General features: G+C 54.3%; 2 protein-coding genes across 2 annotated transcripts; both read right to left on the bottom strand.

The window, feature by feature from the left end:
- Nucleotides 1–787: 787 nt before the first annotated feature.
- HOXD10 (homeobox D10) lies at nucleotides 788–3,371 on the bottom strand. Its single transcript, XM_058548638.1, has 2 exons — nucleotides 2,593–3,371; nucleotides 788–1,245 (listed from the first exon to the last, which is right to left on the bottom strand). Exons 1-2 carry the CDS (start codon nucleotides 3,335–3,337, stop codon nucleotides 968–970), a joined length of 1,023 nt encoding a protein of 340 aa, XP_058404621.1. The 5' UTR covers nucleotides 3,338–3,371; the 3' UTR covers nucleotides 788–967.
- Nucleotides 3,372–11,083: 7,712 nt separating this feature from the next.
- On the bottom strand, nucleotides 11,084–12,862 carry HOXD11 (homeobox D11). Its single transcript, XM_058548637.1, has 2 exons — nucleotides 12,085–12,862; nucleotides 11,084–11,319 (listed from the first exon to the last, which is right to left on the bottom strand). Exons 1-2 carry the CDS (start codon nucleotides 12,860–12,862, stop codon nucleotides 11,084–11,086), a joined length of 1,014 nt encoding a protein of 337 aa, XP_058404620.1.
- Nucleotides 12,863–15,940: the final 3,078 nt, after the last annotated feature.

Below are 15,940 nucleotides of genomic sequence, written 5' to 3'. Positions count from 1 at the left end.
AATTCAATTATGTTACTATCACGGAGGGAGGAGGGGAGAGGACTCCCCTTCTTCGAAACTATGAAAACAGCACACCCAAGCTGGATTATCACTGCCCCCACCACTGCCAAAATTCAGCACCCTAGGCCTCCTCCAGCTTCTCTCTCCCATCTCCCTTCCCCTGCTCTCTGTCACCCCCTCAACTGCCCTAAACAAGCAGTTTAACAGGAAAATAATCTCACCAAAGGCTTTCATTTCCACCATAACATATTTCCATTTCAGAAAGCAGAGGGAGCAAACTCGTTTCCAGAGTTTATTGCATTATACATGCGACCAGAACATGCACAGAAAGGACAGGTTGCTGTTGTACTTCTACCAAACCACAGATGCACCACAAGGGAAAGGCTACAAGGCATAAGTCATCAATATTCCATCTCACCAAGGACAATTGCTAAATTCATTTGCGAAAAGATACATTGTAATGTGCTTTTTTAGTCCCCCTCCCCCCAAAGCTTGTGGGTTTTCTTAATCTTTTTTAAATATATATGTAATTTAAGTACTTTTAAGTACTGGATGTATTCAAAACGCCATGAGCTCATGGACTAACCACACACACAGACCTTTTGTGTTAGGAAAAACATGAAAAAGTCACATTGCTGGATGGGTGAATGGACTGATGGATGCTCTACTGTTCCAATAAGTTAAGACTCAAATGAAAATGCGCAGTAATAGTTACCCTGCATTACGATGAAAAAATAATAAATTACACGTGCTAGATTTTTAATATATATATATACTCATAGGGATTACAGATCACTTGCAGCACGAACAGAATGACCCCAAAGTCACATTCTAGCAGGAAACAAAACAAAACAAAACAAAAAACAAAGAGCAATGAAGGTTTTGTTTCCGCCTTCCCAGTCCTCCAGCACTCGGCCCTGGAACGCGGTGCCCCCTCTCCGATCTCGGCCTCCGGCGGGCCTCGGACCTAAGAGAAGGTGAGGTTGGCGGTCAGTTCTCGGATTCGGTTCTCTCGGCTCATCTTCTTGAGTTTCATTCGGCGGTTTTGAAACCAAATCTTGACCTGCCTGTCGGTGAGGTTAACGCTCTTACTGATCTCTAGGCGGCGCTCGCGGGTGAGGTACATATTGAACAAGAACTCTTTTTCTAATTCCAGCGTTTGGTGCTTAGTGTAAGGGCACCTCTTCTTTCTGCCACTCTTTGCAGTGAGCCAATTGCTGGTTGGAGTATCAGACTTGATTTCCTCTAACAAAATTAAAGGGAGAAGAAGAAAAAAAATCAAGAATTTTTTTTTTCTCTCATTCTGTTCAAATGTACCCTTGGCCATGACCCCACTGGCAGCCAGGCTGCTTTGAGAAATGCTGGTATTAAACATTGCTCACATGAGGTGGGCCCTGGAAGGGATTTGTAATTGATGCCAGATTAGTTTAAATGCCCAAAATGACATAATGGGCGGGTACTCTTGCCCTCGTGTCAGGGTTCTCTCTCTCAACTTTCTGACCTGCACAAAACATTAGTACAACAGTGAACTTTCAGGATCTCCCCAGCAACATTCTAAGTGGTCAGCTCAGAACAGGGCTGGAGTGGAAGAAGCAAGCCTGGACAAGCCTACCAACCCCACTGCTGCCTCGGGTCCCCAAGTCTGCCACTTCTTCCTCACTTCTCCTAGGCAGGCAGGGAGCCCCACAACCAGGTCTATAGGTGCCCGTTTTCTTTAGAAAGACAACCGAGGAACCAAGTACACCTTCTCCACCCTGCCTGGGCATTGTTGTATCCCCCAGAATTTCCTGAATTCTCATGTCTTCTTGCCCTCACACAAAAGCATTCCCCCAGAAATGTAGCTCCTTACTGTGGCCCACCTCTGGGCACTAGGGGAGAGGCTCAGGGGCAGAGTTCCTTCTGAAAAAGCCAGAGTCCCCAGCTCTCTGCCCTCGCCCAGCCCTAAGGCTGGCCCTGCCGGTGGGCCATGCAGATTCCATTCTCCCCAGTTCAGCCTTTGCCCCCTTTGCAAACGGACTGCAGAGCTTGTGGCACTTTCCCCAGACAAAGCCAAGGTTACCTATCCCCGCAGAGGCAGGGAGCCCTGTTCCCCGGCCCAAGCGCCAACCGGCCCAGCCACCTCCTTCCCCTTGCCACCCCCAAGCTCGTACGATGCGGGGTGCATACACTTGAACACAAACACGTTGCCTTGGACCACCTTAAAATCATCATTGGATGAAAGGCAAAGCTGGGACTGCAAATCTGAGCGGGAGAAAGGAGGTTCTGGGGCCGTGTTTACCAGCCGCAGGTCTCATTTGTGCTCTTTTGTTGCATTTCAGGTCTAGCTCAGGAAAAATAAACCCGGCAAGCCCTTCCTCTGCCCCGGCGCCATCAGCATGGGGCCAGGACTAGCCAGGAGGGCCAGGGCAGCAGGGGAGAAGCAGGAACCTTCTCGGGACTGAGACCGTCCCTCTAAAAGCCAGGAGAAGCAGCACCTGCCAGTCGGCCCGCCTCGGCTGCCCAGGCTCGGCGCTGGGCACCCAGGCGTGCTCCCTCTCTGCCGGGTTCCCAGGCTGCGCGCCCCGCTGGGGTGGCAACTCTGCTCATACCGACCTTTGCTTTCCTTCTCCTGTACTTCGGGACTGGACACGGAGACCTCAGCCAGGCAGCTCCTCTCTTCCGGAAGGCCACCCTTGGCCTCGGGGCTCTCCACCTGGGAGACTTTGGTGGACTCCTGGCCGCTCGAGGGCTCGTTCATCTTCTTTTCCATCTGCAGCTGGGCGGCCGAGAGCTGCGGCTTGGCCGCGCCGCGAGGGTTGAGCTGGAGCATGACTGTGGAGCTGCCTTCGGGGCTGTTATTGTACTCTTGGGTTTTCCCGGTGGCGTAGGTCTGACTCAGTCTAAAATATCCAGGGACAGGAACCTCGGGGTTCTCAACGGGACAGGACTCAGGGACCAGCCTCTGGTACGAAGGGACCTCAGCAGAAATGAGTTTGTTGCGCTTATCAGAATACATGCAGCAATTGGATTCTTCCTTAATGTTGGTGGTGAAGGAGCAAGTAGGGACTTGCTGTGTAACAGGTTGCTCTATTCGACAAGATCTGTTCGGGTCTGTCCAACTGTCTACTTGAGGTATATAAGGATGCACATTCATACCCATATTTTGGTGGTTCACTTCTCTTTTGGCCAGAGACGGGAGCAGTCCACAGGTTTGCATTCCATAGGTCCCCATGTCTGCGCTAGGTGGTGGCATGTACATGCTGGCGCTGCTCGAATAAAAACTGTCACTCCTGCAGGCACTGATCAAGGAATCTACTAAAAAAGTATTAGCAGCAGGAGAGCTGTTGGGAAAGGACATTTTGGGGAGGAATTTGAAGAAGAGAGATTGTGTCCTTTGTAGGCTGACATCTCTAGGAAAACATTCCCCGTGTAATTGTGGATGCCTCTGCCGACCACATGACAACCAAGCCAATGAGATTTGAAAATGGCCTTGAGCCGCAGCCTCCTCGCAGGTCACGTGCTCCAGAGCCCGGCCGGCCGGCCGCGTAAGCACGGACAACAGCGACATCTACTATGCGCCCGCGATAGTGCGCGCTGGAGACAACCGAACCAGCACTCTCAGCCACCCGCCAGCCTCCCCGGGGCTTGCTCGGCCCGCCCGCCCCACTCGCGTCCCCCACTCCGGCCTTTGGAAGGAAAGGCTCGGCCAGAAGGGCCTCCGGGAGGACACGCGCTGGGAGGGAAGCCGGAAAGCCGTGGTGCCAGCACACAGAAGCATTCTCCCGCACACACCCAGGCAGAACGCGCCCGAGAGGGCCGGGGCCCGGGAAGGGGGTGGGGGCCCAGGCTGGTTAGTTTTGTCCTGGGCAGCCTGGGAAGGTGAGTCGGATTCCTCGGGATCTGAGACATCCCACCTCAGGGGTCCACAAGAAAGATCTCTCGCGCATAGACGCGGTTAAGGTATCCTGGGGAGCGGAGGCGAAAAGGGCCGCGAGGGGAGGGCCGAGAGGCCGTGCAGCTGGCCGACCCCGGAGCTCCGAGGACCGGCCCGGCTACGGCGCTGTCCTCTCCCTCGGCCCGCCCGCCCGCCCCGGCTCCCGGCCCCTCCGCGCCCCGGTGGACTACCCGAGCTTTCGGCTCTCCGAGGAACCACACCCCGACCTCTGCGGGCCGGGCCGCTGGGAGCTTTGAGCCCAGAGACAATCCCTCGCCAGCAGTTCACTATCCGCGAAAGCGTCCCTCGGGTTCCCAGCCGGAGAACTAAACCGAGGTTTTCCTCCCCCACACACCCTGATAATAGGGGGCAAAAAGGAAGGAAGGAAGAGAGAAAGAAAAGAATTTTTCAAGGAGAGGGGAAAACTCTCGCCCTCAGACTCCAGAAGTTTTAGAAAACTGACTGGGCCAGGCAGGAGAGAGAGGGATGCAAAGGTGTCATTTGGTTCTTCTGCAAAGAAAAATGTTTTCCTTTTATGGATTTTGTAAAAGCATTGGTTTCTGACAAGTGCAAGGTACAAAAGGTTGTGGAATTTATTAATACATATTAAGAAGAATCAGGGCGATCAATAAAATTCTCATCTACATTCTTGGGCTACTTGGTAATTTTCTTGCTTCTGAAGGTTTTTAAAGAGTTATACCCGCTGTTGCCACACACGGGAAGATATTTTATTAACAAATCAATCGAGACTTTGTAAAGGATAAGATTAATAGTTAAGATTTAGCATAATGGCGTTCGCTTTATGAATTATTGAAAATTATACTATTGATTTTTCCCCTTCGCGACTAACCAAGAGGTCAATTTTTGTTTTAACACAAATCGTCAAATATTAAAAGCTATACTTTTGTCAGAAGTTGAGCTTTATAATTTTGGACAATTCCTAAAATTATTTGACATAATTTTGCTTGGGTAAGGGGAGGGAGAAAAAAGGAGGTGGAGGAATCTTAGTCCTCTGTTTCCTTTGGTGAGGGAAAGTTCTATAAAAAGGATTTGGTCTGGGGTTGTGGTCGGGCTCATTAAAGAACAGCCACCATCACCACCGTGGAAACTCAGAGTTTTATGAGAAACTTGTCCAACAACTTCCTCCCTCGTTCTCTGGTTGCAGGCGGGTGAGCGGCTTTTGGAAGCCCCGGCCTCGGGGCAGCAGCGGGGAGCTTTAACCTTGATTTCCAAAGGCTTCCCCTGGATGAGGGGCCGGCCAGGATGCTGGAGCCGTCCTCCGGCTTCCTGGATCCCCTTTCCTGCATCCAAGAGAGGAAAAGGGCCCCGGAAACTCTGATCGTGAACCAGTTCTCTCTCCGGGAAGGCATCCGTGTTTTCTTCTCCTCACACTCGCACTGTTACGGGCTGGCCTTGGATTTCAGGCCCAGAGACTGAACTTGTGGGCAAATTGGGTTTCCGCCTCAGCAGAACATTTCTTTGGAGCCCGATGCTCATTAAAGCGCCTCAGCGTTCTGGGGGACCTAGAAGCCAGCTTGCTCCTTCACAAAAACCTTCTCCAACAAACCCTTTGTCCCCCCACCCCAAAAGGAATCTCCCCTGGCCTGGTGGAAACGGGCATGGGACATTATTTTCGGCCTTGGGACCACTTCGCCTGTCCCCTCACAGTGCCCTCGCCCAAACAATAACCCCTTTTAAAAACTCCACGGTGGCAATGAGACAGACCTTTTAAACCTTTACGCAGCTGTTCAAATACAACATCATTGTCAGGTTAAAAGCCTGGCGCCTCTAACTGCTCCGGCTGCAGGATGTTGCCCGGCCAAGCTGGTGGTTTAAACATTACCTTTCTGCAGGGGTGGCTGTTTTTAAGCTGGGGGGGGCGGGTAGGTGAGGAAGGCAGGAAAAAAAACACCCAACTTTGGACTCTAGTCTGCTAAGGTCTTGTTTAAAGGTACTTTAAGGTACTTGTTTAAGGCACTGACCGGCACCCCGAAAATTGCTTTTTCACACGGCAGAGATCATGATCCCAGCCACGGCTAAGCGTGCCCAAGGCTGGACAGAGTGCCCGCTGCACACGCTCGCGGCAGGCGCCCTGACGCCAGCCTGGTGCTCTAGCACTGCTGTCCCCTCACATCTCGGCCAGGGGAGCTGCCGGGATCTCGGTTGTCCAATTCTCCCTATCCACGCGAGAGGCAAGACTGTTTAATCTAATCGGGAATTTTATGCTCATCAAATTCCCTTTCATAATCTTTATTTATTTATACATGAAGAAAACATCCAGGCTAAAAAGCAGCGATTCCTCGAGGAGTGGGTAGGTCTGCAGTGAGCCAGGACAGGCAGGAGCTGCCTTCTGAATTTGGGGGCCTTTCTGTTTCAGCTCCGTTGGCTTTGAGCTCAAAGTCACCACCACATTGGATTTGGGTTTAAATAGATCTTCTCTACTCACAGGGGGAAAAAAAAAAAACACGTATTTCAGATATAATTTTGAATCTATTATCACAAAATTCTATTTTATTCTTTTTCAAATTTCTGCCTTCAGACCAGCTCCTTGAGGCCAGACACTCCCAATATTTCAGAGAGATTTTATCATAAAAATTGAGCAAACCAGAAATAATACAAGAGAATGATCCGGGCTGGGGAGGATAGAAAGTTCGCCTAAGACCCTAAGGCTAAGATGAAGCAAAAGGAATGAAAGGCAGTGACTTTCTAGGCCAGCCTTTATTTTGCTTACGAGTATTTAACGTAGCTGCATAGCTGCTGTTTTCGGTCATCCTTAGACCAGTTGGAGCAGTTACCATTAATAATAAATCAATATTGCACCATAAAGGAGATTAATGAATATCCATATTTGTACGAAGACATCCTTCTCCCTGGCACAGTTCTTTCTAAAGAAAAATTAAAAGGGTCACTTTAGCAAGAAATTAGCATTTGTAATCAAGAAGTGGCTTGCATCTGCACTCTCCTGTCACTGGGAAGAAGAGCAGCGGCCCTGGGGGTTCCTAGGTTCACCCTGTATTTGGGCCCTGAGTGGCCTCAGGGCTATGCCACTCTTTGGGGACAGAGTAGATGGGGACAAATTTTAAAAGCTACTTCCCCAGGGCGCCCCTCTGGGTTGCACTGTGCATCTCTCAGCCAATGCGGAAAAAAAATCAAGAAGGCAAATGGGGAGGCTGGGGAAGCCACCACCAACGCATGAGGGGTCTATGGAGACATGCAGAAGCCCCGGAGCCTCTTTTGGTTACAGACACAAAAGACTCCTACTTCGCGCATTTTCCCTCCACTTCGGGATCTGAGACCTCAGCGACTGAAGATACATGGCCACACTCTGCCAGCCCCACACAGCCTGAACGATTAGGAGGGGTCAGATCTTCAGCCCCCAGAAGTCCTGGTCCAATCCCCCGGCGTTTTTAGGCCCCTCTTGGGCACTGCCAGGAGGAAAGGAGCTGCAGACCGCCAGGGCCAGGGCCCCCCTCTCCTCCACAAGGCTAGAGGCGACCCCGCTGGAGCCGCCTAAAGAGGAACACAACGACATTTGGGGTGGGGGGGTTCTTACCCCACGTGGACTGAGGCCCGGGTTAGGCCCCGGGAAATGTCGCTTCACAATAGCTAAGCTGGACCCGAGGTCAGACAGGCGGGAGCCGGGGGTGCCCGCGGGGAACACCCACGCCTCTGGCTGGCGCCTCGCGGGGGGGGGGGGCTCATGGCGCCCCAGCCTCCGCTGAAGCCGGTGCCAGCTCTCAGGGGTGGACCCAGGGCCTTTGGTCCAGGGCCTGGAGGGAGGAGACAGACAGAGGAGCCAACGAGGCCGGCACTAATTCCGGGGGTTGTGTGAGCTTCACAATGAACTTCGGTGAAGAAGGGACAGCCACCCTCCCTTAGAACGGCCCACGTCCTGGACCCTCCCTTTTGGAACCTTCCTTTTGGACCACGGATGGTGACACACGCCCTCCCCAATGTCAGGGGCTTTGCAAAAATGGTGGGGGGGCGAGGAGGGCACGCGGCGAGAAAACTACTTCCAGGAGCTAGTGCAAAAATCAAACTCAGCGCTCAAAACCAGAAGCGGCTTGGAAGGGTGGCCAGGGTTCTGTCAAATGCAAAGCCCGTTTGCTTCCAATGCGTTCACCATTCCACGACGCCTTGGAGTATAAACGTTTCTCTGACAGCCAGCCGCTTCCCGAAGCCGCATCAGCCCAGTCTGGCCCGGGCGCCCCAACTCATAGTTCCGCTTGCGCCTCCTGGTCTCTACTGGTAGCCCCGGGCGCCAGGCACGACCTGGGGCGGGGGGACTTCGTCAGCCAGAACAAGCCCCTCAGTCCCGACGCGTCTCGTTTTTTCTGAGACTACACTCAGCTAAGTTGCCAGCGCCCAGGTCTGTCTTAAACAAAAGCCTTTTAATCATCCCAGGCGGTCGGAGAACGCGCAAGGCGGACGCGGTTTTGGGGAGAGGGTGGTCCTACTCTTTTACCACTCTCCACACTCAAACCAACAAGAGAATTGATTTTCCCTAATTTAATTAACTCGCAGTGGCATGACCCATTTTGAAATGCACATATTTGTCTTTTAAAAATCTCCCCTCGCCACCACCAAGTTATACCAAGGAATTTTTGCAACAGCTTTATCTTTAACGAGACAACGATTAGGTGATCGCTTGTTTCAGGAATCTGGGTAGCTCTCTTTTCTCCATCTTTATACAACTTCCCACGCCTCATGGCTGCTTAAAACAAACAAACAGCAAACAAACACCTTATCGGCTGCGTGTTTCTAACCGGCTGAGATTGCCTATTAGAATCCAGTATTGGAAAGATTGGTACCGTGGCCTCTCCGCCAAACGCGGCTTCTGGAACGTGAGCACGCCCCCGTGTGGCTCTCCAAGGCCATGCAAACTGGAAATGGTATCTCTGGGTTCGGCTTGCCTAAGGTGCTGGACATACAAGCTTGCTACATTTAGCCGTAGTTTGAAAAAAAAAAAGATAGATGGAGAGAGAAAGAAATAAACCAGTTTTAAGCTCCTTGAATGATCATACTACTAGGACACTGACATTTTAACGGACGCCCAGAATTCCAAACAAAGGAATCCCTTTCCTAACGAAATTATTCAATTGTAGGCTTTGTTTCTATTGTATCTTTCACCAAAGGTTGAGGGACGTTTTTGAAAACAGTATAAATATATCTTCTTTTGTTCCATATCATAGAAAGTGCAATAATTTGACAGGATGACAATTTTTTTCAAGTATAACGAATGTGTAAGTCTGAATAGAACTTCCATCTTTCAAATGCCTGCTTTTAAAACCACAGCTCTTCATTAGAGCAAAGGAGACTGCTATCTACCACTCCCCCCAAAAAAACCCGCCCCCAGCATTTCCTAGCTGTATTAAAAGCATGCTGGTAGACATTTTAATCTAACTAGTATTTTAAAAAGAAGTCAATTGCTATTGAATTACACAAATGTTTGAAGGGAAATTAAGGTTATTGATCCTGAAATTAGGAATTTGCTTAGATTTATGGTGAGCCCCGATATGATTCTGTGTGGTCATAAATGTGTGTGGGGGTCTGGATGTCTGTGAGCATGTGTGTGTGAGAGTGGGTGGCGGCTGAATATCACAGAAGAACCTTAAGGCGCCTAATTATTCAGAAAGGTTAAAGGTGATGACCTTGACATTTTGGAAGTTCAAAGGCATACACTTATGCACTTATGTTTTTCCTTCCCCAAAAAAGCTTTGGCAATTAAAAAATTTTTGCATTTGGAAGTGCATGCCTCCTTGGAAGATTCGTGGAGTACTGTACATCTTATGAATTTATTTTGATTTTGGGCTGATGAGAGGTTAAGAGTCATAAGATTCACTTTGCTCTTTTCAGAGAAAGAGAAGCTTTTCTCACTCCTCCAGTTTATTGCACATTGCGGAAATCTCCTTTGGGCCCACCAGAAGGTGTATAATATAACCCAATTAAGCTGTTTAGAACTTTGGCTTTTATGGTGTTGTCTAGACAGTTCAAGGTTTTGTAAACAGCCTGGCCTGGCCCAGCAACACAAAGTGCAGTGCAGCCCCCACCACATTCTTTAACGTGAAGCGATAAATGCAGTGAGAAGTGGGTCTGCAGCTCCCCCCCACCCCACCGCCCTATTCCAGGGATGGGGGGGCTTACCTTCCCTGCTCCAGACCCACTGTGACATTAGCAAGGACCTCAAGCCCTGTCCACCACTGATAACTTCCTTTTAGCAAACATTTTTTTTTTTCCCAATGAAGGGCTCTAATGTTGGTTTCTTCTTTTAAGGGACCCTGGCCCCTTGACACCTTGTTCAGAGCAAATTTTGATTTTCTAACCAGTTTTTTAAAAATGATTTTTGTCTTTTCAGAAATTCCAAGTTCACTAGACTGGAGGGGGTGGGGCAAGAGATTTGCTTCTTAGATTCCTGCTGCCCCAGCCTCATCGCCTGGAGAAGGCAGCACCAACATGGCTGGGTCACATCCTCAATTCAGAAATTCATCCCTTAAGTGATTTAAAAAGCAGTGTAGCCTAGAGGAGGTGGGAGGGAGCAACTCTTATTTTAGCGAAAGTAAAAAGCATTTCACTTGATTTTCAGTTGCATGGAGGAGAAGGTTCTGGCCACTAAAATATCCTACTAAGACACTAAACTTCTTCAAAGAGGAAAATTCATACAGTGTATTGAAGCTGTAACCTCCATTTTACTAGAAACCATTTATTCACACAAAAGATAGTGACTCATGCCTTGATAAGACAGACCAAAGGTACATTTCCCGGAGTTTAAATAATCTGCAATTACCAAGGGGAAAAGACAGGGTCCCTTAAACTCAGAACAAAAACAAGCGCCTTCCAGCCCGGCGGCCTAACTCTCTACAGATCCCACAGCGTCCCCACGGGACCCAGAGAGAGGGAGGGAGAACAACAGCACATTGGCGGTAAAATTGTAAAGGGACGTTTGCATTTACCATTTTCCCCTTATTAGGATCCGTTCGGCCAAGTCCCTGGCCTCGTCCGCAGGCGGCAGTGGTCGCTGGGAGGTCCGGAGTTGACCGTGGGAAGGAATCGTGGAGTTCCACAGAGAAGAGACGTCATTAAACCCAAAGACATTGGGCCTGCTGAGAGCAGGCTGGTGGGGAGGAGGGTGAGTGAGTGGGGGTCGGGAGAGAGGGGTGCTTTCTGGAGCTCTCAAAATAAGGGGTTTCCAGTGAAATACTGCAGACGGTCTCTGTTCAGTTTCTTTTCTTTCATCCTGCGATTCTGGAACCAGATTTTGACTTGCCGGTCAGTGAGGTTGAGCATCCGAGAGAGTTGGAGTCTTTTCTCTTTGTTTATGTACACGTTAAAGAAAAACTCGCGTTCCAGTTCGCGGATCTGGTACTTGGTGTAGGGACAGCGCTTTTTCCGGGACCGCTGGGGGGCCACTGCAAGGCAAAGAGGCAGAGGGGTGAGAGAGGCCGCCGCCTGCCCACCCCGCCCATACGCCCTGCCCGTGCGAGGGCCAGGCCTCGGTCCGTTGGGGACGTCCCCTGCCGCCACTGAAAGGCCTCCCTGCGTCGTGGGGGATGAAATATGGGCGGGCATAGGAGAGAGTGCGGGCGTGGACCTGTGCTCACGCCCGGACACACACACACACACACACACACACACACACACACATATACACACACACAGCCTGGCACCGAGGTGGGGAAGCAGGGGGCGAGGCTGGCTCTGAGCTGGAACCCGAAGGGAGAGAAACATGAGCACGCTGGGGCATCTGCTGACTCCAGCCAGCAGCGCGCGTCAGCCAGCGGCTTGGATAAAGTCCAGTTTAAGGATGAAACTCTCCCCACCCCCTACCATCCCTTAAAAGCAAGAGGCTCGAGTGTCCACACTCACAAATTGACTGGAAATCTCTTCTCCCTGCCTCCATGGTCTCTAGGACCACCCTCCCCCCCAAACTGGGAAAAGCTCTCTGCAGCGATTAATGTCCTCCTCGAAGTCTACCTTAAGCCCACCTAAATTGGTTTCCTATCGTAAACACGCTTTACAACGGCCCGGGAAATCTTATAGGATGTATAAACCCCTTCGAACGCTTATAAAGTAGCACATAAAACGGCGCAAGCAGAGGGAGGCCCCCGCCCCGCCCCCCCCCCCCGCGCCCGCGGCCCCCGGGCCCAGCCGCCCACCCCGAGCCCGGTGCCTACCTGCGCCGCCGCTCTTCTCAGCCCCCGCCTCCCCCGGGGGCCCCTCGCTGTCGCCGCCGCCGCCTTCTGCCGCCCCCTTGGGCTCTGAGCCCGGGGTCGCCTTGGCGCAGGGACTGCCCCTGCCACCACCGGCCCCCGTCTTGGGGTCACTCTTGTCGGCAGCGCCCTCGGGCTGCGGCGGCGCGGGCGGCGGAGGCGGCTGCGGCCCGGCGAATGGGGGCCCGGGTGCAGCCTCGTAGAACTGGTCGAAGCCCTGCGGCAGGATGCCGTTGCGGCCCACGGCGCTGTAGAAGTTGGAGGCGGCGCCCGTGGGGCCGTGCGGCGGCCCGGGCGCGGCGCACACTGGCTCGGGCGCCTTGAAGAGCACGTCCGGCCGGCGGCCCGCGGGCGGGAGCAGCTCGCGCTGCATGGCCGCCTCCTCGGCCGCCGCCGCCGCCGCCGCCGCGGCCGCCGCCGCCGCGTAGTAGGGAGCGTAGCCCCCGGCGCCGCCACTGCCGCCCCCGCCGGGGCCGCCCCCGCCGCCGCCGCCCCCTGCGCCGCCGCCGCCGCCTCGGTACGGCCACTTGGCGCGCTCCAGGCCGTAGTCGCGGAAGGCCACTTCGCGCACGGGTTGGACGTGCGGCGCCAGATTGGAAGAGTAGGGAAAAGTCATCTGGCAGGACGACGGTTGCGACAGGAACGACGGCTTGCTGGCGAAGTCCGACGGGGCCACATAGTAGGCGCAGCCGGGCAGGTACATGCTGGCTGCGCTCGGGCCGCACTCGTCAAAGTCGTTCATGGCTCCGCGGCGTGCGCGCCGGCGAGCCCCGGGCCGCTCCCCGCGCCGCCAACCTGAGCCATCGATTGCACAAGAGGCTTGGGCCAGGATCAACTAAGCAAAAATCCCCACCGGGCGCTGACGTGCAATTCATCTTGATTGATTCTGGTGGTAATTATGTCACGTGACGCCATGGAGAGAAATGTCCTTATATCTATATCAGCGCTCTCCAACACGCCCCAGGACGGCTCCTGGCGCCGAGACACGCGCGCGCTGGGGGCGGATCGGCCTCCCTCTTCAGCCAGCTCTCCCCGGGCGCCCCCTGAACAGGCTGCGCCGCAGGCCGGTCACCTGTGCGCCGCCAGCGGCTGCCACTGCTGGGTGCATCTGCCACCGCCCGGCTGGGCCGCCCGCCCGCGCCCGCCCGCGCCGCTTTAAGTACGCGGACCGAGGCCGGCGGGGAGGAGGAGGGAGGAGGAGGAAGGGGGAGGAAGGGGGAAGGGAAAGAAGCAGAGAGCGGAGGGGGGAGCCCCAGCCCGGGGCACAGGGGACTAGGTGTGAGGGTGTGAGGTTCCCACCCCCCACACCCCTTCCTGCAGCCTTTCCCTCCCCCGCGACGCCGCCACCCTCTGCAGCTTGCCCACCGGGAGCTTGTTGCTTCTTGTTCAAGGGGCTTAATTGCGCCACTCTCGGGGCGCAAGGAGCCCTGATTTACATATTTCTCTGCTCTGCGCGTTCACCGCGGAGTAACTTGGCTTCCTCCACTCCTGACCCCAGGAGCGGGAATGCCAGCCTTGGAAAACCCACGCCGAAACCATACCAGAAGCTCCCCCTGGCCAGGGCCTCAGTGCCCACTCGGCCCTGTCGCCCTCTCTCCTCTCTCTGTTCTTGTCTCTCTTTCTCCTTCCTTCGTCTCACTTCAGTATCTCCTGTCCTTTCTTCTCTCAATCGCCTCTCATTTCCTCTTTCCTTCTTCCTTCCTCTTATTTCTTCCTCTCTTTTCCTCTGATCTTCTCTCCTTTTCCCTAGCTGAGTGTCACCATCTCTATCTCTCTCCCTGTCGCCTCTCTGCCTTTTCTCTCCCAGTGCTAAAGCAAAGAGGGAGGCCAGCCAGCGGAGACGCCCCGTGGCCCTCTAGAAGGTGGGGGGTCTGGTGAACAAAAGGATCTGGAGTCCTCCTCTCAGGGTGCCTGGCCTCCCGCTCCCCCCCAACCTGAGACAAACCACCGGCGCCTCCGCCGTCCTCACCATCTCTGCTTTCTGGCCTGGACTGGGACCAGCCCGCCTCACATCCAGCCCCTTCCCTGCGTCGGAGCCTCGCCAAGGCCTACGCATCCAAGCCGCATCTCCCCTAGGCTCCGGTGGCACCCTTAGGCCGGCGCGGTCACTGCAGCCCCCCAGGAGGTCCGTTGGCTCTGAGGGGGGGCTCTCAGGAGCTCTTGCCTCCTTGCTCAAGCCCCTCTGCGCCACTTGGCCCTGAGGGCCCCCCATCCACTCGCCCCAAGGCCTCACTCTCCTCAGCGGTCGCCGCGTCCCTCTTTCCTAGCCCAGGGGTCCAGGCGAGGCCTGGGCTCCCACTTCCGGGACAGCCAGCGCTTTCCAAAGGTAAAATCAGTCTCAGAAAGAAGCTCCCCAAACCCAAATCCTAGAACCGAGGGCAGGAAGTTGCCCCTCTCCCCAGGATTCCTCTCCCCAGGCAATCCCAGCCCTGGTCCTGGGCCTCAGCCCAACGCCCAGAGCAGGCGGCGCAGGCTGTGAAGCTGGTTCCCTCCCTGGCCCCGGCTGCCGCAGTGCCCGAGCGGTGAGCTCTGCCCACCATGCCGACAGACAGAGAAAAGGCGGGTGATCGGAGCTCATATCTATTTTCTGGCCGATGTCCCCCCCCTCCTCTTTTTCTCCTCCCTCCCTTTCTCCCTCCCACTCTCCCTCCTCCGCCCCCCTCCCACCTCTGCTTCCCTCCGAACACTGCGCAAACAGGTCGGTGGCGACTGGAGGGCAAGGAGCCTCCCTCCCACCCAGAACTGCCCATCCTTGTGTGCACCCTTCTAGCAACTGGCACCCTCGCCCAGATTCCAGCTCACCTCCTTCTCAGCCCAGACTGCCGGCACACTTATCTGCCTTGCCATCTCCATCCCGGCCCAAGCCTCGCCCTCCCGAGCTCGTGGTCGACGCCCCTACATCTCTCTCCTAAAATGGCTCCCCGGACACTACATACTGGCCCTGCGGCAGCTCAGGACCCAAGGCAGCGGAGGCGGGGCCCCCAGCCCAGTCTTTCTGTGTCTGGGGGTGCGCAAAATTCTCACACTTTCTCTCTGCATAGGGTGGGGCGCAGTATCCCAAAGTGGAGCCTACTGACCGCCGAAGAGGGAAATGGGGAGGACGAACCATTCAAGTTCAACGACATGGCGACGGCGGCTCCGGCTGGAGCCGCGCTTTGGCGGGGGAGGGTGCGCCATCTGCAGCAGCGCGCGGGTGCATGGGGGAAAGGGGCAGCGGACCCCTCTCTGCGCAGTAGTGCGGACCCCTGCCCCCACACCCAATCCAGGGCTTTCGTTCTGGGCCCAGCCCGCTTCGCCCTTTGGCCCCAGCTCCCTCCTCGATCCTTACCCGGAAACCCGAGGAAAACCGCAGCCTCCCAACCCGCGCGTCCCGCTCGAGAACCTACCGTGAAGACCCCATCTCTCTGGCCTTGTCCTTGCCTGCGCGCCCCCACTCGAAGCACAGGGAGCGCACCGGACCCTCCGGGCACAGGCAGCAGCTCCGCGAGTAGTAGCTTTCCGCGCAGCGCCGGGACGCGATGCGGTAATTTTGAGCCACCCAAGATAAGACACTAACTTGACCTTAACTTTGTCAGGGCGCCCGTGGTATCTGGAGAACGTGAACAGACACTGTCTGGCAGCTCTCGTAAAAGCTGACTGGGGAAGGGATTCTGAGTCATTTCATTTATTGCCACTACAGTTCTGCAAGAAAGCTTTTCCTCCCTGCCAAACTTTAATTATTTATGCTCTTTTAGGAAACGAAAGAGGAGAAACGCAGGGAAAACACCCAGAGCCAGTCTCTTCCCTGCAGAGCCTTCGGAATAGGCTCCTTAAGTCAAGT

The sequence above is a fragment of the Diceros bicornis genome, chromosome 10 (assembly GCF_020826845.1).
Source record: "Diceros bicornis minor isolate mBicDic1 chromosome 10, mDicBic1.mat.cur, whole genome shotgun sequence".
Classification (NCBI taxonomy): Eukaryota; Metazoa; Chordata; class Mammalia; order Perissodactyla; family Rhinocerotidae; genus Diceros; species Diceros bicornis.
The sequence above is the reverse complement of the archived record's forward strand: the minus strand, read 5'-3'. Positions and strand labels throughout refer to the sequence as shown.